This window comes from Apteryx mantelli, chromosome 4 (assembly GCF_036417845.1).
Source record: "Apteryx mantelli isolate bAptMan1 chromosome 4, bAptMan1.hap1, whole genome shotgun sequence".
In the NCBI taxonomy this organism is placed as follows: domain Eukaryota; kingdom Metazoa; phylum Chordata; class Aves; order Apterygiformes; family Apterygidae; genus Apteryx; species Apteryx mantelli.
In genome coordinates, this window is record NC_089981.1 from 86740876 (window position 1) to 86764274 (window position 23399).

The 23399-nt window shown below is 53.8% G+C and overlaps 1 protein-coding gene across 2 annotated transcripts in view; it reads left to right on the plus strand.

Moving 5' to 3' along the window:
• The first annotated feature begins 8762 nt into the window (after positions 1-8762).
• The window catches only part of FERMT2 (FERM domain containing kindlin 2), a 60567-nt gene continuing 45930 nt past the window's right edge, over positions 8763-23399 (plus strand). For both annotated transcript variants that reach the window (XM_067295161.1, XM_067295162.1), the window contains exon 1: positions 8763-8974. In XM_067295161.1, the coding sequence (XP_067151262.1) occupies positions 8818-8974 (157 nt within the window). In that variant the 5' untranslated portion in view covers positions 8763-8817. The remainder of the gene's footprint in view (positions 8975-23399) is intronic.

The window sequence follows — 23399 nt, forward strand, 5'->3', positions numbered from 1 at the left end:
TGCTTTTAAGGTCACTGTAAGTCAAGGAAGGGACTTTGCTGGCTGCAAAACAGACAGACAGACAGACAGACAGGGCCCTTTCTGGCCTCTCTTAAGGCATTGCATTCAAGCCTGCCTTTGCTGCTGCCCAGGGCTCTCGGTGCAGTGACTTTCCCTGCTGATGCCACGTTTCCTCGGAGCCAGCGAGTGAGGAACCCGGGGCCTTACGTGTCCCAGCAAAGCCTTAACCCGCTGCTCCCGACATCCTGCCTTTAGCAGTAGCTGCTTTCCAAGGCTTGACAAACAGAAGGAAACTGCTCCCCGAAAAGCAGGCCGTAAATCACCCAAACGATCCTTCCTGCATCTGACCCTGCAGAAAACGGGCTTGCACCTGCGAGCAAGGCGCCGGATTTCCAACGAGCAGCCTGAGGTTGCTGTTCACTTGCCTGCATTGCAGCAGTATCTGCTGGACCCCGCTGACGGAGAGCTTGCTGCGGTAGGGCTGTAGGGGTGCACCCCATCCTCCCTTCCCAAAGTCCCAGGGATGTGACGGAGCAAGCCAGGGAGACCAGTTTGCCCGTTCCTCAGCTGAGGAACTGAGATGCCAAGAGTTAAGCGCCTGGCCCAAAGCCAGAGCGCTTGGAAGCGAGCCCGCGTCTCCCTCGTGTTAGCTGGGACGTCCCCGTGCGGCGTGCCTCGCTCTGCTGGAAATGTCACCCGCGTCCTCCGGAGCCCCCGCTCCGCAGAGGAGCATCTCCCAACTGCTCAGCTTTGCGGGACAACCCCCATCCGTTCCGGCTTTCAGCTTGGGGACGGAGGAGCCCGGAAACGCGCCGCTCTCTGTGCTCTCCTTTTCAGAACTTCTCTTGTTCTAGAAGCTACGGAGAAAGTTATTTCGGCTGAGTGACTCTCCGGCAGGGTGTCCCTGGGCACTGGGCTGATGACAGAAAGCACGTAAGGGCGCTGCGAGGCGGCACCGCAGGGCGGCCCGGCTGATGCCTAGCCCCCGCCGCGGGCAGCGGCACAAGGCAGCACGGGGGATCCTCGCCCGGCGAGCGGAAAGGGGGACCCGAATCCTTGCTGTCCCTCTTCCAAGCCCCAGACCTGCTCTGCCTTGTGCCCTTCACCGTGCTCCCAGCAGACACGCGGATGTCACGCTCGGCGGCGAAGGTCTCCTCCTTCCTGTGAGGCACAAGCCCGGGAAGTCATCCGAGTCCCCGGATCCTGGTGCCGGCTGCTGGGAAGGAGCCCGCGGTAAACAGAGCCGCTGCCGACGTTCCCGGCTGGACGGGGTCCCACCACGCAGGGGACCGACCCACGCTGAGAGCCTGAGATGACTCGCCATGACCCCAAGCCACGCGGACGCAGAAGGCGGCAATCGTGGTGTCCCGTGCCAAAGCCACCTGAGATGCAAGCCCTGCTCCCAGCACTTACTTTCTCCCAAGAAAGGCCTTGCTCCGTTGGACAGAAGGTGCCATGCTCATATGGGGGTCCCTCCTGGGAAGGACGTGTCGGTTATAATCAGCGTTCCGCGGTGTAGTTATCCATGAGACACTAATAATCACTCCTCCGAAGCGCAGGAGTGACTGCTGCAAGGAGGAGGGATCGAATTTCTATGGGATTTGTTGGAACTTCAGCTTCTTGTTCTTGGGGTTTTTTTCTTCTTGTACTTCCCAGTGCCGCTACCACTGTTCCTTCCTGGCCTGGCAGTGTCATCATCTGGCTGTTCAGGAGATGGAGGGGGAGGCAGAGGTGTTTCCTTGCGAGGAACAAATGTTGCAATAACCTGTCTTTGCTCAGCTGGAAGTATTTCCAATGCAAAAAAAAAAAGGAGCAATGTAAGCAGAGCCTGGATATACCGTGGCCCTGGAGGGAGGGACAGGAGATTTGATGCTTGGAAAAAAGACGCTGGCAGCAAAATCTGGATTCTGCCTTGAAAAAAGGAACCTCCCAAGGGAACTGATGAAACCCGACATATGTGTTATTTAAAACTGAGCAAAATGAAGAGCTGGAGGCTACGAGCCTAGCCTAACCCCAGTGGCTTCACAAGGACCTCGTTAAAACCCCCAGGGAGGAAGAACATATTGCACAGCCGGAATAGATCTCTCCTCCGCTTCATTTCCATGTTTCCATGAAGTTGTGTGTTGGGAAAATGAGTGAGGTCCTGGGAATATTCTTTTTCCTGCTGCACATTTGCACGTGCCGTTGAGATACTTTCACCCTGGTGCAGCACGGATCCCCCTCCCTCTCCCTGGTCCCTTTCCAAGAGATGAAGCACATCCCTTCCCCAGTGCAGGACCATGGGGTCTCTCTCCCCCATCCATCGGCCGGAAGGTGACCCCAAACCCCCTCCCGCTCTTGGACTAGGCTCACGCTCTCCGGGGACAGAGCCTGGCTCTCACTGCATTTGTACAGCCCCCAGCGCGGTGGAGCACAGGTCCCAGGTGAAACCGTGATGTCCCTCACGTGGAACAACCACCACCCGCTTTTCTCCACCTCGGAGACCTCCTCCCATCTCAAAGTGTTTCCTACGGAGCTTCCTGCCTGGCCGGTTTTGTTCCAGTCTTGCTTTCTGAGAGCTTTCCTACGGCCTGTGAAGCCACTTAGAGCGTGATCTGATTTTCTCCTTTTCCCTGCGTGTCTTTAGCCTGTTTCCTATCACGCTGCCATGGGGCTTGGCTTCTCCTGAGCTTGGCTTCTCCTTCTCCAGCCGCCTGCATTTAACAGAGCTTCTTAGCGAATTCCTCTGCATAGTAATCTCTGGGTTGCTATCTAAGGAGTTTAAGGACATTTCCAAATGAATGTTGCCAGAAAATACTGGCACCCACCTCCAGCTACCTTCCTCTTGTACACACGTCCAGCTCCTCGAGCGCTCTGATGCTCTGCCATGTTTAAATAACCATCGCTTGCAGTCAGCTCTCAACGCAGCGGGTTATTTTCCAGCTGGTTTTTTTCAAGTCCTAGGTGCTTTCTGCAGTTTCTTGCCCTAGTGACTGGACTTGACCCCTTGCACTGAAAGTCCTCGATGTCCCCGGTGCGCAAGAGCTGTGAATTTTACCAGGTGATCGCTTCTCGTCCTCTCCGTTCCTGCAGAGCCCAGGCACCGCTCACCAGAAGAGCGAAGGGAGCCGGGAGCAGGTCCGAGACGTGGCCGAGCTTCTGGTGGCTTCGTCGATCGTATCAGCATCACCCTGCCCCACCAAGGGGCCGAGTCCCAGACCAGCCTCCTATTGCCCTAGCTGGGAGCAGGGACCACGGGTTCCCTCAAAGAGCTTGTGACCTCTCTGGTCTCCTTGACCTGTGCTGCTGGCATTTTTGGCAGCCCATGGGATAGTTTATCAGCAAGTCCACTTTCCATCCCGAGGTCTCAGTGCCCTGTCGCCTTCCCGCGGCTGCCGAGGGTGCGGGAGCTGGGCAGTCATCCTTCTTGGCTCGTGGTGGGGTCGGTGCATCCCCAGCACTGGATTCAGCGTGCAGCCAAGCGCAGAGATTTATCTGCAAGCGAGGACTGGACGAAGCCTGTGCGTGGCATTAATTTCAAGCCTCTCTTTGGAGACGATGAAACTGTTGCTTGTCAGGAGATAAGGCAGCAGGCTCAGCCATCCAGAAATCAAAGTTAGCAAGAGGAGCCAGAAGGTGGTCAGCACTTGTTAGCATGGCGTTTGGGAGACCGTGGTTCACTTCCTAGCTCTGCTTTGGTCTGTGCTCACGGGCGCTGAAACGGCTGCGCAGCTTGGCCTCGGCTGAGCTACGTGCACGAGCTGGTCTCAGCTGTGCGTTTGGGATCAGGCCCTCAGGACACGGTATTGACCTGGTGCAAGTATTGCACGGACATGCGAGGAAAAATCACCTGGTGGCCTTCCTTCCTGGAGTCTCTGTCCCCCATTCCCGACACCTTCACGGCCAGGCTCGGCCTCGCTGCCGCGCTGTTTGCAGCTTTAACCATCACGTTCCCCATCACCGATCTGGGTGACGGCACAGGAACGCTGCTGCGGCCCCCGGCATCTGGGCAGATTCAGCAGAACCTCACTTGATGCATCCTCCCGTTTGGATGATGAGCTACCAAAAGCTTTTACTGCCCAGTCCCACCCAGAAACCAAGCAGGGGCCCTGGGGCAGGAGATCCCAGCCGGCCCAGAGCTGGCACGGCCGGTCCATCCCTGCTGCCCCAGCATGGGATCGGGGCGTGTGGCTGGACAGGACCTCAGGGCTCTCTCGGTCCTTCCCTACGTCCCACAGCACATCTGCCCCATGTAGACGAGCTCGGGCATGTGTTTTCCAGCTTTAAAAATCTCTGATGATGGTGATTCCTCTCCCTTTGTGGTCCTCCACTCCCTTATACCTAAATAGTCTTCCTTCAGCTCTAACCTGATTTATCTGTCGCTTCTTGTCTCTCCGTTGCGGACATGGGAATAGAGTATTTCCTCCCTCTTTTCAGTTGCCTTTTATCGACCTGAAGATGTTATCGTCAGTCCCCTCCGTTGTTCTTTCTCTAGGGTAAACAGCTTGACTTCCTCCGACCTTTCCTCATCGGTCATGTTTCCAAGATCTCTGGCTATTCCCGTTGTTTTCCTCTTGACTCTCACTCCTTAGTCCGTGTCTTTGGACAGCAAAGCCCAGGCGGAGGCGCTGGCCACGGCATGGGGTGTGCAAAGAAGAGGTCGCATCTCTGACCCACCGTGGGATGCGGATGCTCAAAGTCTGCACTGGTTCAAGGGGGGACCAGATGTGTTAGTGGATAATAAATCTACTGAGCATTGCTAAATACCCAGAAGCCACATCAAGGAGTCTGAGCTGAACGTAGCTGGAAGCTGAGGGAGCACCAGGGGAAGGACGTAGTCATGCCCAGCACCCGCTGTTGGCTCCTGCTGGAGGGGAGATACTGGGATATGTGAAGTTGGGACAGTCAATCTTCTGCTCCGCAGCAATGCTCCTGGCTTTCACCCCCCCCCCACGTTTGTCAGCTCGTGTCCAGCCTGGGGCGACCAGCCGTGGAATAGAGGCAAGAAGAGACCCAGGCCCGGCAGCGCCAGCAGCCCTGATGCCTCCCACCTTGCAGCGAACCGCTGAGGAAGGAGAGCCCAGTTCCCCAGCAGCTCTGCTCCTCCGTCTTGGTGGCTCCAGCTAGCCCACATCTCCTGCGTTCGCCTACGACACAGGGCCGCACCAGAAACCTTACAGAAGCCCAACCCCACCGCTCAACCCCATCCATGGAGCCCTCAGCGGGGCCACAGAAGGAAATCAGGCTTGACGTGAGTCTTTCTCGTGACACATCCATGCACCACCGTGCATCTTCTAGGTGCTTGCAAGTCACCGCAATTCTGCCCAGTCCCGGCCTGCTGAAAGCTCGCCCACCCTCCCTTTCCAGAGGAGCTCCCGAATCGCTCCGCGATCACCGCAGTCAGTCCCCAGCTCATCAGCCCCAGCTGATTTGATAACATCCACCTTATCAAACCACTCTCTGATCTGCTCTTTCTCTATTTTTCCAGCACTAACTGCATTACCAGCCCGCTGGCGACTGACCTTTCCGGTGAAGGCTGGCAGCAAAAAAAAGCACGGGACGGCTCAGTTGTCCCTGCGGCATCTGTCGCTGCTCTCCGTCCCGCGGCGCGGCGGGATCACGAGCGTGCTCGCGGACGGCGCTCTTGCTGCAGCCAGCACGGGACGGCGCGGGTGTCCCCTGCTCTGCTCCGACCTTCCTGAGCCGCACACGTCCTCGCGCCGGTCCCTTCTCATCCCCAGCGCCCTGGTTTCCACCTTCGGTCTCTCTCTGCTGTGTGATGTTACTGAAGAGCTTGTGACTTACCCCCCAAACCCCGTTTTTTTTTGATTTTTATCCCACTGACTCTCACCAGTGATGATACGTTGCCTTCTTGAAAAGCCCTTTTTTTTACCTTGCTCTTCTCTAGCCTTCCCTTCCAAAGGGTTCCTGCACGTCAGTGCTGCTGGTATCGAAATTGCCCTCCGTGTTGGCCTTCTCGCCCTGTTTCTGCCCATTGCTGCCCACGCTTTAAGAGATGCATTTGTTTTCTGATTAATGTTCCCCAATTCCTTTCATTCAACTCGGAAAGCTTCAGCAGAGCCAGTAAACACAGTTCACCAGCAGCTCTTTTTTACTGAAATGCCCCAGTCTTCCCGCGCGGCATGATCCCGGCTCCACCAGCAGCCCCTAAGTCCTTGCCCTGCCGCCGGCCTCGGCATTCCTACCTGTAAAATGGGGAGAAAACCGCTGGTGGCCTACACAGAGCTCACTGCAGGGACGTGACATGGGGGAGACCAGCAGGGAGAGGTGGAGAAAAGCACCGGCGGGTGCTTTCGGGATGGGGCATACGGGCAGCTCCTCCCCGGGGAGCCCGGGCGAACGCGGCTGCTTTTCGGGAGCCGCCGGAAAAGGGGGACGGCGCGGCTGAGCGAAGCCCCTGGCCCAGCTTTTGCAAAAGGCACCGTGGGAAATTCGGGGTGCCGGGAAAAACCCGTGTCAGGTGGGGGGCACCGAGCCACGGCCTGCGAGAAAAAGCCGCTCCGCTGTCGCCGGGATCGTGCCGCCAGCCGGCGGGAAAACCCGCGGGCAGGGAGCCGGTTTCCCCGGCCGTTTGGGAGGGGAGAGCCAGGGCTGGGGAGATAAGGGGAGACGTTTGCACTGCGGGGTGGGATGGGCGTCCGACCTTGCGGCGGGGGGGCTTTCCAGCAGCTCCACTTCCCATCGCGGCACCTTCGGGCAGGGGCGGAGGTGGGTTCTGCCCTCGGGGCGGGGGGAAAACCCACGGAAAAGAGCCCCGCAAAGGGTTTCCTTCTCCCGCTGGCAACAGTGAAGTGGAGGCCGGGGCGCCGGAGCCGGGGGTCGACTCGGTCAGCGGGGAAACGAGGTGCAATTTCCCAGCCGTGGGGTGATGAGACCTGGCTTGGCTCATCAATGGAGGCAGCAGCCCACTCCTCCTCGGCGTCTCTTATCTAAGGGCAGTTCTCGTTTTCAAGCTATGACTTATTCCACCTGCAGGGATGGATTTTGCAGCCTCTGGGTGTGAAAGTCCAAGCCGGATGGTTGCTACATCTTGAATCTCAGTCTCCGGCTCCATTCCACACCTTCCTGGCCATCAGGAGCAGAGCCATGGCGGCATGGCCAGCCAGTGACTTCCACCACATGCCCATATATATTATATATATATGTGTATATATATATATATTTTGTATATATATACATTAATATAGTGGAGCGTGCCCTTGTTCTCAGAGCACAAGTTCTAGGGGACCTAAGCGAGAGTTATTTTACTGCTGGGTAGTGACATATAGAGACACTAAATAATTTTTGCAAGAATAGTTAGAGCAATCTAGAAAGACTGACCCTCTGCTTCTCAAGAGGCCCTTCAGGACCTTAAGCTCAAAAATTATCCGTCCTTTTCTTAGAGAGCTGCCGAACAGCTGTATGCGTATGCAGGGTACCTGCGCATTGGCGCAACTGTGCGACTTGGACAGTAAAAGCAGCTAAAAGAAGCTGTTGAGCAAAGGCAAAATCGGCTTGCAAATGCCGCGTGAAATATTACCGGCAACCGGTGGCAAAGGACGATTGTAGAAATGCAAAAAGCGCCAGGGAAAAACATGCTTCTGCATTTCTCCTTTTTGGTTTTGGGTGGTTTTTTTTTTTTTTTCCTTTTTGCTAAACGTTGCCCGTGCTAAGTAAGCAACAGCCCGGGGGGGGGGGGGGGGGCAGCGGCGGAAGCTGCCCCGGGCGCCCGGCGGGGCTGGCGCGGCGGCTCCCGTGCCCGCTCCGAGCGCCTTTCTCCCGGCCGCTCCCGCGGCTCGGGCACGGCGAAGGGTTCAAGCGAGCTGCGTTTGACCTCTGCACGGAGCAATTAAAAAAGAGGAAGGGGGGAAAAAAAAAAAAAAGAAAAAAGCTGTATCGATGTGAGTTTGCCCGGGAAAGCGTCGCCGTTGCTCGGGGCGATCCGCTAGGATCCGCTTACGGCGGGACGGGAGGAGCGGCGCCGTTCCGCACCTTATTTGGCCATCGCTGCCCGGCGGCGGCGAGGAGCTCGGGAAGCGCCGGGGCCGCGGGGCTGCCGCAGGAGCCCGGCAGCGGCGGCGGCGTTTTCGACCTCGCTTTGCAGCTCCGCCGAGCGGCCGAGGCAGCGTCGCGCCCGCCCGGCCGAGGGCACGGCTCCGCCGTTTTCAGTTAAAAAAAAAAAAATGCACCGTGATGCTAAAGGAAGGGTTTTGCTTTAAAAAAAGTGTTTTATTTATGGGTTAGTTCTGCTGCAGTTCTTGGGGGGGGGGGGTTAAACAGCCTCTCCGCTCCCTGAAACACCTCCGGGCGACCACGTGCACCAAGAAACCTGCTGAGTTTGCCAGTGCTCAGCTGGCCGCAGCCCTGCTTCGCTCCGCCTGGGGACAGGACAAGGGCGCCAGGGCCTGGGGCGCCTGCGGCTTGGCCCTTTGCACGCCGGCCCCGGCCCCGCCGCCCCATCCCATCCCGTCCCGTCCCGTCCCGTCCCGCCGAGTCCCGGATGTTGGAGCGGCCGGACGGCTCCCTCCTGCGCTTCCATAAAAGGGCAGCGGGGCCTTTAACTGCCGCCCCCCCCCACCCCGCGGCGCGCGCGGCCCCCCAGCCCCGCCCCCTCCCCCCTCCCTCCCTCCCCCCCGCCGCGGGCGGCGCTGGGGGCGGTGGCGCCGCTCCCCCCTCCCCCCCCCCCGTGCCCCCGCCCCCGCCCGCCCCTTCCGCGCCCCCCGCGGCCGCGCCGGGGCGCAGCGCGGCGCAGAGGAGGCGGCGGCGGCGGCGGCGGGGCGCTGAGCTGAGCTGAGCTGAGCTGAGCTGCCGGGGCGGCTGGCGGCGCGGGCCGGGGCCATGGCGCTCGACGGGATCCGCATGCCGGACGGCTGCTACGCGGACGGCACCTGGGAGCTGAGCGTCCATGTCACCGACCTGGGCCGCGACGTCACGCTGCGGGTCACGGGCGAGCTCCACATCGGCGGCGTCATGCTGCGCCTCGTCGAGAAGCTCGGTGAGTCCCGGCAGCCCCGTGAGCGCGCTCGCCGCCCCGGCACCCTGCCCCAGCGCCTGGCACCTCGCCCCGGCACCCTGCCCTAGCACCCCGCCCCGGCACCCAGCACCCTGTCCCAGCACCCTGCCTGCTCTTGCACCCGCTGCCAGCACCCTGCCTTCAGTGCTCAGCACCCCGTCTGCCCTAGGATCCCCTCCCAGCACTCTGCTCTTGCACCCCTTCCCAGCACCCTGCCTTTAGCACCCGGCACCCCCCTTCCCAGCACCCTGCCTTTAGCACCCAGCACCCCCTCCCAGCACCCTGCCCTTAGTGCTCAGCACCTCGTCTGCCCTAGGATCCTCTCCCAGCACCCTGCCTCTAGCTCCCAGCACCCTGCCTGCTCTTGCACCCGGCACCTTGTCCCAGCACTCTGTCTGCTCTTGCACCCCTTCCCAGCACCCTGCCTTTAGCTCCCAGCACCCCCTCCCAGCAGCCTGTCTCTAGCTCCCAGCACCCTGCTCTTGCACCCAGCACCTTGTCCCAGCACTGTCTGCTCTTGCACCCCTTCCCAGCACCTTGCCTTTAGTGCTCAGCACCCTGCCTGCTCTAGCACCCGGCACCTTGACCCAACACCCTCTCTGCTCTTGCACCCCCTTCCCAGCACCCTGCCTTTAGCACCCAGCGCCCCTTCCCAGCACCCTGCCTGCCGCAGCAGCACCCTGCCCTCCGAGCGAGCACCCCGGGCCGGGGCGCCCCTCTCCTCCCGCTTTTCGGCAGCGCCCCTTGCGGTGCCCCCCGGGCCGCCCCCTCCGGCGCCCTTTGCGGGCGCTGGGAGCCAGCTCTCCGTGCCAGCGACTTGCGCGGCTGCCTCTCAGCGGCCCCGGGCCAAAGCCGGCCCAGCCTCTACGTCTCTGCGCCGGGTTGGGTGCGAGCGGCCCTCAGCCGGCATCCGCTGATATATATATTTTTATTTTATTTTTTCCATTTGTATCCCTAAACAAGTAGGGAATTCGGGGAGAGCTGGGGCGACATCTTCATTTACGTGTTTTGTTTGTTTGCTTTTAATCCGGCGTTCTCCAGTGTACAGGCAGAGGCAGATTTAATTCTGAAGTGCAGGGTAAGATAAAGCCAGGAACCGCGCCGGTAGTGTCAGCGGCGGAAAAGTTAGTCATGGGGGGAAAAGTTATAAAGGGGAAGCGGGCGGCGCGTTAACGGGCCTCGTAGCCGCTGCCCGTTGCGCGGGGAGGCCGCCCCGCGAAACCCCGCAGCTCGCCGGCGCGTAGGTGCTTGCTCCCGGGCTCGCTCCGGGCGAGCGAAACCCCTTTGGTTTTGCTTTAGACTGCGGCGAAGGGCAGGCAAGACGATGCCGCCCCTGGGCTGGCGAGCGTTAGAGACGATTTTGCAGGAATGCACAGCTCTTTAACGATATAATTACATTTATTTTATTTATTTATTTTTTTCCCCCTGCCTCCTGGTCTTTTTTGCCTTTCTGCAAGGCGGGAGAGGTTTGCGGCGTCGCAGCAGCGCCGGGTTTGGGGCGTGCTGCGCTGGCGCCCGGGGCATGCTGAGCCTGAGGAATAGGGCCCGGGAGCAGCTCCGGGATGGGTGTTTGGGGCTGCGCGGCGCCTTCGCGCGAGGAACGGCTGCCGGAGCCCGCGGGCGTTCGCGGGGACGCGCAAATGAATGAGGCTTTGAATCGGGGCCGGGACCAAACGGAGCCTGGTAGCGGGCGGCGCTGCAATATCCAGTAACCTTGAATTCGCACCTGGACAAAGAGCCCGTTTGTCCGGGGCAAGTGAAAAAGAGCGTCTGAACCACGCGGGGCGACTGGCTGCCTTTCCTGTCGGGGCTGCGAGCTTTGGTACGCGCCGCGTAGGCGCTTTCGCGGTGCAAAGTCTGCAAAAAGCAAATTCTTGACGCTGAGCTTCCCGCACTGCCCTGACCTAGCGAGAAACCTCGAAGGATTTACAGCTTAAAACCTCTGACTTTTTTTTTTTTTTTTTTATCAGTAGTCGGGCACTTTTATTACTTGTGTTTGTTTACTCAACAGTATAGTTAAGGCGGATCGCTGTAACTGCTCAAATAAAATATTAATTACAAGCTCCTAGCACATGCATATGGGTGTGTAGGAGTATCGAATCCGTTAGCTGTGCCTGCGGAGCCTGTTTGGGTGCAAAGCGCTTGCATGGCTTGAAAAATGCCATCATACGCAAAACTTAGATTTTGATTTATTAATTATCTGGAGTTAAAGGAAGGAAAAGACAGATATAAATATGCTTGCTTCGAAAGGAAGCAAGTGTTTGCATCAAACAGTCTCGTGCTTGCGATAAGTTCGACTCTCTGAAAACTCACTTTTTTGTTACTTTTGTGCTCGAGTTGCAGAAAGATCTGCAACTGGGTTGAGCATTCGGGGAGGGAGGGAGGGGGGGAAAAAAGTCATTTACTTTCTAGAAATGGTAGAACAAACCGCTGTGGATCACGTACTGAATAAGTAATGCTTCCCTCGGTTTTTATGTTGCATTGATTGGAGCCGTGCTCCGAGTTTCCGAGCGCCGGCGCTGGAGACAGGAAGCCGTTCAAAGAGGGCAGAGCTGCCTTCGCTTCAATGGGGCAGCTCATGCGCTGGAAGTCCAGCGCGTACGTAAGTGCTAAGTTGAACAAGGACTTAAATTAGCGGCTGACGTAATGCCCTCCCTTCCCGCCCCCTTCCATGTGTTTACCCGGATCCTCTCGGCTTTTTAAATTAGGCATTGTATTATGGGGAAGGAATGCTAGCTGTCACATCTCTGACCTTGGGGCGGGGGGGGGAAAAAGCGTGAATTTTGTATTTCTTATGTGCGTGGTTTAGCTGCTGGGCTCTGCGCGATTCCTCGCTCTCCGTGATGGTTTAAAACCCGCGGATATTTTAGACTGCGGCCTTCCCTTTCCCCTCGCCTGTTGTCGCTTCGCCGAGCTATACGTATTTAGTTCCTTCTAATCCGCCTTCGTGTCGGCTCTTCCAGCCCTCTGATTATTTTTATTGCTCTTCTTTGAACTCCCGCCAGTTTATCGGGACCTCTTTTAGCGGGGAGAGGAGCGCGCGGAGCCGGCCGCGACGCCGTGGTGGGAAGGGAGGCCGGCCGAGCCGGCGTCCCGGCTGGCGCAGGGCAGCGATGCCCACGGGGCGCCTGCCCCGCGCGTCGGCACGGCCCCTTGCGGCAGCCGGCCTGGTGAATAAATACCCTCCGTCGTCCCGTGTCTGCAGCTGTTTCGTCTCCAGATGTATTCTCCTGCAGTTTTTCCCGCTGAAACTTTTTTTCTCCCCTTGTTTTTAACCAGTCCCTTTCCGTTATTCCGTTATTTCTGTGTCCCTGCTGGTGTTAGCGTTCGTTTTTTCTTTTTTAACAGCTCCCAGCGTGAAAAATGCTTTGATATTTTCTAAAGCATTTTTTTTTTTTAACTAAGGGTGTTAAGGAAACTCCATCTTCAGAATGAAGTTTCCTTGGCGGTTTCCGAGATCCCCGTACGGCACCGAGGGACCGCTCCGCTTCGGCGCGGAGGAAGGAAGGAAGGAAGGAAGGGGGGGAAGTTGGTGCCTTCGGCAGGGACTTGCGCCGCCGCTCTTTCGCTGCAGGCTGGCTGCAAGCTTTTATCCCGCCTTCGGGCTGGGCAAGGCACGCGGGGTTTTGGCCTGCCCAGGGTTTCGCTTGAGTTCAGGGCATCGCTGCGAATTCGCCGCCAACGGACCCGGCTCGGGTTGCAGGGCGCCGATAGAAGCGCCGTGTTTAAACATCATTAATGAGCGACGCTGCAGGGAGCACGGAGCAGGGGGAGAGCTTGGAAAAGAGCAAATCCGCTCGGTGTTCCCTGCTGCTCACCGTAATTTGTCCTTCCCTTGGGAGAGGTTTGTGCCAAGGGAGATCTGGGGTGCGCGGGGACACGCGTTGGGGTGCTGCGCTCCGAGGGGGGATGCAGAACAGTCTCTTCTCACTAACTGCAAGCCTAAAGGTATGAACAAATTTGGTGAGTTCAGGCCTTGCTTGCCTGCGATCAGCCTTTTTTTGGGCGCGTGCAATTAAAATCTATTGCTGATGCAGACAGTGATTGGAAAAATCCCAAGCAGCAGATAGGGATTCTGGTTACTCAAGTGGATTGCAATGACCTGCTCACTTCCCTGTTATTTATCACCCTGCTGGATTAAGCCACTTAGTTAATTGAAATATACCATGTGTTTGGCAAAGCCCTCTGAAAAATAGGCTAAAAATACTGAGTTTGAAGAGCAGTAGTGTTATTTAGTCACTTATAAGGGCACGGGGTAAAATACAGGTTATATTGCAGGAAATCTGTTATTAACCTTATCCATGGAAACTCTAGCGCACGCTGCCTATCGAGCTGCGCTGAATGCAGCGCGTTTATACGTAAGAAAGTTTTTAAAATCTGGCTGCGTGCTTCTGATAGACTTTTCCTGTTTACAGAGCGCATTTGATTATACTTGAAATATGAAACAACTTGTTACGGTTCTTCCCTGAAAATCATAAGCGGCTCTGCTCGCCGGAAGGCGGCCGGGGTCCGCAGCGCGGCGCCTGGGAGCTTGCGGCGCTCGCGCGGCGGCTTTTGGGAATCCTCCCGTTATCGACTTCCGAACAAAAAGCAAGGCTTGAAATCACCGTGAGCGCGAGAAGGAAGGAAGTGAGCGCAAATCGTTGTTGCTGCTGTCGATTTAAGGGGCCGTTTTAAACGCGTGCAACCCAAAACCTGCTCTTTTAAAATGTGCCTGGGAGAGGCTTTTCGGGGATGCGCTTAACAGCGGGTTGCGTCTAGTAGATACTTTACGCAGGCGTGCAAATAAAAGCATAATTGACAGAACCAGCGAAGGGGAGGCGAATAGTGTCTGGCAGATGAATGGCTCAAGACAGATAAACTAAATGTGCACTGATTAGATTTATAAAGTCTGTGGCTAGAAGTTTGCAGTGGAAAGACGGCTTTCAGTCTAGGTTGCTTTTAAATGCAGTATATGCCTGTTGCAGCCAGGTCCGGCTGGGAGGACTGGGGAAGAAATGAGCACCACTGGTATCTAATACGTAAGGAAAATGGATAGCTCGGTGAAAAGAAGCTGCTGAATTGGGAATTTGGGACCTTCGGCACTGACGGTGTTAGTAAGTCTTGCGTAGGCAGAGGTGATGTCTGGTGGGGCGGTTGAACCCCCAGCTCTGTGGGCATGCAGGCTCCACCTGAGATAAAGGTAGAAGAAGTACCATGCCCTTCCTAGAGCCGCGACTGATAGCTGCAGGCGGTGATGGCATCTTCCAAGGCTTTGGGGTTTTGGTGAATCAGCCCTTTGATAAGGGTTTGCGCAACGCTTGAGGTCCATTGTCCTCCTGGGCAGCTCTTTGGCACTCTCCTCTGCCTTGGGCTCCCTTGAGAGAGGGCTGGCAGCGAGGACTAGCAAAGGGGTTAAGTCACGCACAAAGTGTTCTGGAGTTGGCGTAGCACTTTGAACTCTTTTTCTGTTTTGTTTTAACCTGCAAATATGGCTTGGATGCATCAGGAGTCCAAGGGAATTTGATATACTTTGTGCTCTCTGTCCATATTACCTTGCCAATGACTTTAGCTGTACTCTTTAGGAAGCTCAATCCAAAATACTGGCGTTTCCATGTAAAAGTTTGTTTTGTTTTTTTTTCTTAATGGAACCCTTAAAGGGTTATGAATAAAACACCAAGAAAGTGCAACATTATTGATTTACTGATCTTTGTATTTGAGGTTTCGCAGTACTCACAAGTGCTTCAAAGCGCCTTGGGACTTGCTGCAGAAGTTCATTGTCTTGAATCTGTAATGAGCTCTTGAAACAGCTTAAGGCTAAGTAAAAGAAGAGTCCACGCCAATCACACCGCCGCGTTTCTGTTGCAAAATGCCGCCAGAATGATTCTGCTGTGCCGTCTTTCAGATAACTTGCTCCTTTTATTTTTCACCTTCTCCAGGGAGGCTTAGATAAGGGCTTATTTAGGTGACCACATTTGCTTTGCTGTTAAAGAAGGAGAGAGGAACAGCTGCAGTCTGAACAGAAATAAAGGAAGGGGTTTTACTGTAGCCGCACTTTAAAAAAGAAAAATTTATCTGAGCGTCTGCGCTTGGTGCCTAGAGTGTGGTCAGGGCATTAATCAGATTTGTGCTGCGACGATAACAGTGGAGCTGCTTCGTTTGGGCAGAATCGCAGGATCTGCAGATATTCTTCTGGGCATCAGCTGACTGTCGGCCTCGATTAGGAGGATGTTTTGCTTCCAAATCAACGCTCAATCAGTCCTCAATATTGCTTTTTAAGCAGGCGGTATTTATGAGAGGACGCTGAGTGCCGTTTAATAGGCCGGGACACTTGCGAAAAGCTCTTGGTACCGCATTTGATATCGTCTTCCTCGGGCGCTCGGCGCTCCCGGTGATGCAGATTTTCCTGGGTAAAGTCATCCTAGGCTTTTCAACGGCCAAACGTCGGTAGCTGTCAAGACATGGGCTAACAGCCCCTGCGGCAGCTCTTGAGAGCTGGGTAGGGCTCGGGGAGGGATTGCAGCTTGGCAGGCTGCGGAGCGCAGAGTTATTCTGGCTTTGGCAGTGCTTGGCCGTTTTGAGGAAAAAGCGGTCTCCTCTAAGCTGCCGGATGGTACCCAGCAGAGATGTTCCCTTTCCAGGGAAAAAAGAGCATCCTCAAGACAAATGGAGTTCCTAACACGGCCTGCATTTTCGTATTGCCAGTTGATTAATATCTCCGCTAGTGACCTGCACTGAATCCTTTTCCCTTTAACGAAGCATTTTTTTAATGGCAGGAATTGAGGAGAAGGAAGGGAGAATATGAGAGTGCCCATTAACAGAAGCCGTTAATCAGGCGCGCCGCCGCCGTGCCCATCCATCTCCGCGGGGCAGACTCCCTACTTCTGCATCCAGCTTTTGACGCCAGGAAGCTTCCACGTAGGCACACAATAAATCGCAGAATTGCGGCTCAGATAATGTCGTCTTTGTTAGCGTGAGTGGAATATTCATCTGAACCGCCAGCGGCCGAAGGAGTTCAGGGGCAGGGGTAGGTAAAAGCTGCACACGGGCAGCTCCAAGCTGCGGTCAGGGCAATTAATATTGCACCCAGAGTGGTGATGACTTTGCAGAAAGAGAAGGAAAAAAATCGAGTTTAACAGTAATTTCCTCTTTCGAGTGTTTGTTCTTTGTCCAAATAGCAATGTATAAAATAGCAGCGCTCCCCAAGCCGGGCAGCACCCATCCTCCAGCCGGGGACACGGCGCAGAATTCCCACCGATCTCGGCCGTCTTTTGCAGCTCTCGGTTTACTTGCGTTGGGTCCTTTTCACCTTTAAGTAGGTAACACCGAGAGCTTTCTCGCTTCAAATTATCCGCCTCGCTGGAAAGAGTCGAGCGTGCAACGCGAAGACGCGCCGGCCGGGGAGGCGAGCGGGGCGGCCGCTCGCTGCCGCGGTGCTCGCATGAATACCAGAGCACCGGTTTGTTATACCACAGACAGGAAATTGTTGGGTTGCTGTTCAGACCCAGCCCGAATCAGTAGTTTCCTCTTAGAACTTTTTTTTTCAGGTTTCGATTTTGCGTAAGGCGCTCGGAGAAGCTGACTTGTGTGGAATTATATTTGCCTCGCTTGCGTTTGAAGTAGCTGAAATGAAAGAAATCGGCGCGTTCACCCACTTCCCCCTTTTCGTTTTTCATGTTCTCCCTAGCCATCCTTTTCTTTTCCCCACCCTCCTCCATCAGGACTTTTAATTTGTGCTTGCGTTTTACCCATGCATCTGACTGAGTCACTCTCTCCACCATGTAAAAACACAAGCAACTGGTACTTGAAACAGTTTAGTTATTTCTATGGGAAATTGGATGCCATGTGTTGCATGACTTTCCCTCTGTGTATTCCACAGCAGGGATTTCGGAAACCTCTTTCTCAGCTGTTAACGTGTGCAGCAACTGCATTAGTGACTGGGCACCGTCCTCCTCCGGGTACCAGCGTGAAATAGCTAATGCCTTGGCCCTGAATTTCTGTTCGGGGAAACGCGATGTGGTGTAAATGTTCCATCATTTGCTCGTGTTCAGTCTGTAGCTTGCAGACCTCTAAGTTCATAAGCAGCTTCTTGCAAACCCTCTACAAGATGCTACAAAAAAGACAAACTGGGAGCCTTAGAATTTGCTAAATTGGCAGTTTTCTAACTGGTGTAGCGCCCTGGCAAAATACTGGGTGGAAGGAAGGGTTAGCGGCTCTTGGGCTGCTAAATTCGTTTTGGCTCTTCTACATGGCATGCGTGTCATTTGAGGAGGGAAGCTACAGCTTGCCTTTCTGCGCTTCTGCGAAATCCGCTCGCCTAAATAAGATGCATGCCGAGATGACAGGTGTGTATTTGGAATCATGATCTAAAGCATAATCATGGCTGTGTTTAACCTCTCGTCTCTGATTATGGGGAAAAAATGAGTGTAGATAACTGCATGAAGTTCTGGATGTCGGGAATATTTACAGAAGTTGGGAAAGAGAAGAGGGTGTATTTACACTGCAAACTTCAGTCATTTCAACATCACTGATTACACTGCCACTCCAGCAGCTGCAGGCTAGTAACTTGGGTGTTTGGGGTTTTCTTTTTTTATGGTTTTTTTTATAGGCAAGGCAAAGTTAGGAGAAGATCTAGAGTGCTCTGCTCTTTGATGGCATGCTAGAAAGCGCCAACTTGCTGAAACTATGAGTTCAGTCCAGGGTCTGACGCCAGACTCATTTGGGGAGAAAAAGTTTCATGTTGTTAAAATATCTCCTTCTGATGCTTGGGGAAAAAAAGATGTAGTTCTTCATTTTTTTTTGTTATGAAATGTAAATTAACTGATAACTTAGAAAAAAACTGAATGAAACTTCTCAGCTGGTGGGATTCGGTTCTTGATGTTCTCGAAGGCTTCCAGGGTTTTGATTGTTACAATTTGGAAAATTACTGAGGTCCCCAAATTCCTGCTGGATGGGGAAATAACTAGTTTGAATACATTTCTGGCAACTGGAGCCCAACTTTGGTTTTCTTGGCCAGGCTTGCCCCTTGCGCGTTAGTTAAGTTTCGGTTATCCAGACTGGAGCTTCCGCTGGGCAGCACTGGTGGGAGAATGGAAGAAATGTGGTAAGCAGAACAGATGAAAGATTTCCCACCCACCCCCTATTCTATTTTATTTTCTTCCAGAGAGCTGTGCTGCTCAGCTTTTCCTATGTTAGCCCATTTTCCAGAGAGTTTGCGGCAGTTCTGGGTGTAATTGGCACTTGGTGGCCGTTCAAGTATTAACCTCTGGGAGCTGCATGTGCGGCGTTTCTGTGAGCAGTGGGCTGCTAAAACCTGTTTTGCTCTAGGTTTAGCTAGTCGAGGTGTATTGTTTGCTTGCTTACTGTGTTCCGAACGGTGTTTGGAGGAGTTGCACGTAGGCAAACAGGCGAAGGAGCAATTGCATAAACCTCCGTTTTTATAGTCTCAGGAGACCAGGTGGTTTTTAGCTTTCGAAACAACTAGACAGCAACCAAAAATTCGTCTTGCTGATTATTACATTTTAAATCTCTTACTAGGCAATTGCACATGTTTGCTTGGTGGTTGTTTTTCTTTTTTTTTTCTTTTTTCCTCCCTGCAGGCTTATGTATTTTTGGAAGGGTTAATTGCTTAAACTCCAAATTAAGTTAGAAGGCCTGGGTTTTGCAAAATTGCCTGGAAAGATATCGCTGTCTTGCTGAACTTCCCTTTTTCACTGATAATACACAGAGCTTTGCTTAAAGTGATATCCAGCTTGAGGGAGAGGTCTGCAGTGCAGATCAGTCTTCTCCGTTGTACCACCGCAGGACTGACGTTTCGGGCCAGATGAACAGCAGGCTCCTGCCGTACGAGAAGGTGGCTCCTCTGCCGAGATCTTGGCTGTGGGATGAGTGAGGTGAACCCACAAGCGTGGGTTAGAGACCTCAGAGGTCTTTAAGTCCATCAAATGCACCAATGGACAAGGAAGCTCTCTGAAACTGGTCTAACTTGCGCAGAAATGAATAAGGAGAATTGGGGTCTCCTCTCCTTCCCATGCCACCTCCCCTCGGTAAGGTCTGCAAAGGATCTATAGCAGAGAGCAGCTGGTTGCCCCAACTCTTGCCTTGTGTCTCCCGGCTGACCCAGGAGCTTGTGCCGAAACGCGTGCAGGGAGAAGGGCGCTAGCACGCGAAAAGCTTGCAGCTGCTGTCGCTGCCGGGGAGGGATGAGCGTCCTTTCTTGATTGCTTTTGCTTTGCCCGAAGGGTGAAACCGCAGACATTTGGGGTGCATCTTGGGGTGATGGTGCCCTTCGGACACTCCTGGCTGAAACCTTCCAAGGCATTAAGATGGTTAAAAACCTCGCTTTCCGCAAGGTTAAGTTTCTATCAGAGAATACTTTTCCGGTGGGAGAAATATCAGATTTGGCCACGCTTTGCAGGGGGAAAAACCTGTCATTAACCAACACGTCAGGAAATTGCTGCGATGTGCTCGGCTGAGTCCTGCCGTTCCCACGTGCCTACGGCTCGCGGCGCTCAGCCATGTCCCGCTCCAGCCCCGACCCGAACTCGCGCCCCTCCGCAGCCTGGCGCGGGCACGAGGCTCTTGCCGTCTCTCTGGCCGTCGAAAAGCTTCGGTGCGGGAGTGCCGCATCCCGTCTCAACGCCCCGGGGATGGCGGCGGCTCCTCCGACGTGCCCCCGCGATGCCAGGCTGGGAACCAGCTGGTTTTAAGCGTAGCAATTCCTTTTTGGGGAGTCTTAAGGTAGCAAGACCGACGCTTCAAATCAGGCCCTCCAAAAGCTGGAAAATGCTGGAATTAAGGCTGCCTGCTCGATCGTAATTTATGTGCTTTAAGCACATGCGCTAGGAGACGTCCTCTGGCTCCATTATCAGATATTGCGTCTCTTTGGCAGGACTTGCTCCCTTATGCATTGCACATTCGCGGGAGATGAATCAGGGTTGCGTGCTGTTGGCACCATCATCTCCAGGCACTTTTCCTTTTTTGTCACAGAAGTAAAAAAGATGCGCAATATAGGGCTGGAGGAGGAGGGAGGGATGAGCGAGCCTCGGCTGGGAGTCAAGACAGCTAAATGCTCCCCGGAGGACTGGTTTCCTTCCCTTCCTCTGCTGCTGTGTGTCTGTATGGTGCTTCCTATTTTATGCTGGATAAATCATGCAAACCGCAGTCTTCACTTGTCACCGCTTGAGCGTTCTTCCACTTCTTGTGATTCCGTCTGATGTAGCGAGGAACTAGTGAAAGCCTTCTCTGGAGGTGTGTTTGATGAATGGCATGCAAGAGAAGGGAAACCACTCTGAAAAATCAGGTCGTAAGGATCCTGCTCAAACTATTCTATTAAAAAAAAAAAAAAAAAAAAAACTTGCATATTTTTCCTTTATTTTCTCCCCTTAGAAAAATGAGCAAACCAGCTTGCCCTGGTGTGCTAGCACAAGGGATTTAAAGTAAGTCTGCACGGCAGCCACAAAGACTCCTCTGTATGCTGCAAACCTTCCTGAGCTAGTTGGTGCTTATTAGCTCGGGTACTCGGGAGTCAAGGTGGCCCCTGGCGCTTAGCTCCACTGAGGTATTTCCTAGCGTTTCAGCCGGGTTCGGGGTTGCTGCGAAACCGCTAGCCATGCTCAGACCAGCCAGTTTAAAACCAGGTTGGGGACGGGCGCGTGTACCAGGTGGGCAGCTCAGATGAACCCATAGAGTTCCTGCTGCAGCAAATGCTGAGAAATAAAGCAAAATTTTTATTTTTATCTATTCATAATTGCCCATGCCTTTTGCATTCTGTGGGATAGCCTCGGATGATACATGTCGGTGGTGTAAAATAAATTTAAATGGGGTTTTCTGGTTCTTTCTGAGTTGGGGCTCCATGCAGAAGAGAAGGCAGGTGACAACCAGCCCAGGCAAAGGTGCTTGCCAGTGTGGCCAGCGCGAGTTAGTTGTTTCAGTTCTAATTTAAGGTGATATTTGTATTTTGGTACTAGCAGTGCAAGGCGTAGATGCTACCTCAACATCGTAATGAATTTCATTTCCAGATGCTAGATGACTAATCCTGTCACCATCGAAAAGAGCTTCCTTCCTATGGTTTAATTTAGAAAAAAGTAACTTTCATACTTGTCTGAATTTGTTCTTCTTCTTCCTGAAAACTGTGTGCAGATGTACCCTGGCTTGATCAAAGGTACTTGAAAGCGTGCGTACGTGGGAGAAGGGGGGGGGGCTGCAGAGCTGCATGAATTGAGCTATTCAAGCGCAGCAGAATAAACCTCTGTGCTGTACCAAGAATGCGGTCTGCGCTCGCCCCGCGTATCGGAGGAGGTTTGGTTTTGAAGTCGCTGCCTTGCGGTTTTGCAAAGATATTCATCTACGGCGTAAACCTGTAAGACGTTCGTCTTCCCCAAGCGTGTTGTAAAGCAATACCAATAGCTTAGAGACCGGGCAATGAAATGTTATAGGCGCTTTTATCATGTTTAATTTGACTCCGATCTGGGTAATGAGTTGACTTGCAACCTACTTGAGAAATCAACCCATTCAGCAAGGCGTTATAAAGAAGCAATATTGCTTGATTTTTTAATGAAGCAAGCCCGTCTGGGTTTGTGCTTAAAAGCACGTGCGGGCAAGAAGGGTTTAAAAAGTTTTTCATCATGTCGTACGAGTCGCTGTCTTTGCTTTCTTAGCAGACTTGCTGGTGCACCTTCACTCCCGGTGGCTGCACTGTAAGCAAGCAGTCTTCCAAGCAAATTAGCCCAAGGCTGCCAGGGAAAAGTTTCCTTTTTGGAAACTGCAGGCAAACGTCTGGGCGCGGATTTCTGTCGCTGAAGGGACTGATTTCTATAGATTGATAATAGTGTTCCCCCTCGGAAGGGAGGGTGGGCGCAGCGCCTCCTCTCCTGCCTCGTCCATCCTCCCCAGCCACAGCCCGTTCCTCCGGTGGGAAGCATCTGCCTTGTCGTGCCAGCACCGACTCTTTTGCTGCCAATATTTTGGGCCAAAAGTGAAAGAACAGCGGTACCCACGGCTGTTTCTTCACTGCTGGTGACGTGGGCGTGGGAGACTCCCAAAACACCTTTTTTAGTAGCAAAACAGCTGTCTTGCAAGCCAAGCGGGAGTTCTGCACAGCTGACACTAAGCTCTCGGTATTTTCCTGTGCTCTGCTGCCTGGTCTGCCTGCAGGGATCAGGGAGGACTGGGCTCGCCCACGGGGTGTCTGCTCTTCTCTCCGGGCCTGTTGCTCTCCCCTTGGAGCGGTTTGAGTCGGAACTGGATGACAGATATTCCCCCGACAGCTTGTATATACACAGCGTCAGTTCTCCAACCATGCCCGCTGGATTCCAGCCTACGTCCAAACAGAGCAGAGACCGACAAGGAAACTTATAACCCAAAGTAAAGCTAATGGAAAAGGACACTTTTTTTTTTTTTCCTCTGTGTTTTAGCAAAATCTTATTAGCAGAGCACAGCTAATAATTTTTTGGAGGCAAAAATGCACTGAGCAGCTGCCTTCTGAGCTGCGTGTTCGTGTGCTGGTGGCCCTCTGTAGGGCTTTTCCTCCCCTTTTTTTTTTTTCATTGCTTTTGAATAGTTATCTGTGACTAAGTTGCGCGCTTGACGTCAGGGTTTTGTACTGCTGGAAGCCGCAGCCAGCTGTGAACTGCGTGTGTCCTCTGGCACGTCGGGCAAAGAGGGAGGTCTCCTGCGTCCAGCCTGAAAACCCGCTAGGTCGTGCTCGGAGCAATCGTAAAACTTGCAACAATGCTGCTTTTTGTTTGTTTATTTATTTATTTTCCTTTAAGTCGAACTACATATACGAGCTTAAATTTAAATTCCAACACCAATCCGCACTGGTTTTGACACGAGTCCGTCGGTGTGTTCAGATGCTGCTGCTTCTTTGCCTACCTGAAGACCTACGGGATGAAATGGTAGCGGTGATGATTGCCCACGGTGGCAGAGACAGCAGAATTTAAGGTACTGCTTTACCACTTTGCCTTCACCGCTGGGTAAAAGCCCTTTCACTGCTGATTGCCGCAGAGTGGCTGATGTAAAATACGTTGTGCAAAGCCTGTGTCCGGCATGGGCTGTCAAATACGTATGGGCTTGTCTTGTGGTTAATAACTCTTCTAAGTCTTATTAATACCAAGAGCATCGTATTGTCACGGCTATAGCTTTATTGGAGCAGCTTGATAATAATTTTTATAGGGTATTTCCCCCCCACCACCATGTTTTAAAGTGTAATTTTCCAAGTGTCATAACCAGGAGGTGGAAGGACTTTTTCCATTACCCACCCTTACTTTTGGTCTGCAATTAAAATTGCAGTTGGGGGTGGAGGGGAACTCAGTCTTGTGCTCGACTTACCCCAAAACATGAGAAACCGCCTTAATAAATAGGCTGTGCCCTGAGGCGGTGACCGTGTGACCCAGCAAAAAAAAGTCAGCACTTCTGTTTGACCCGA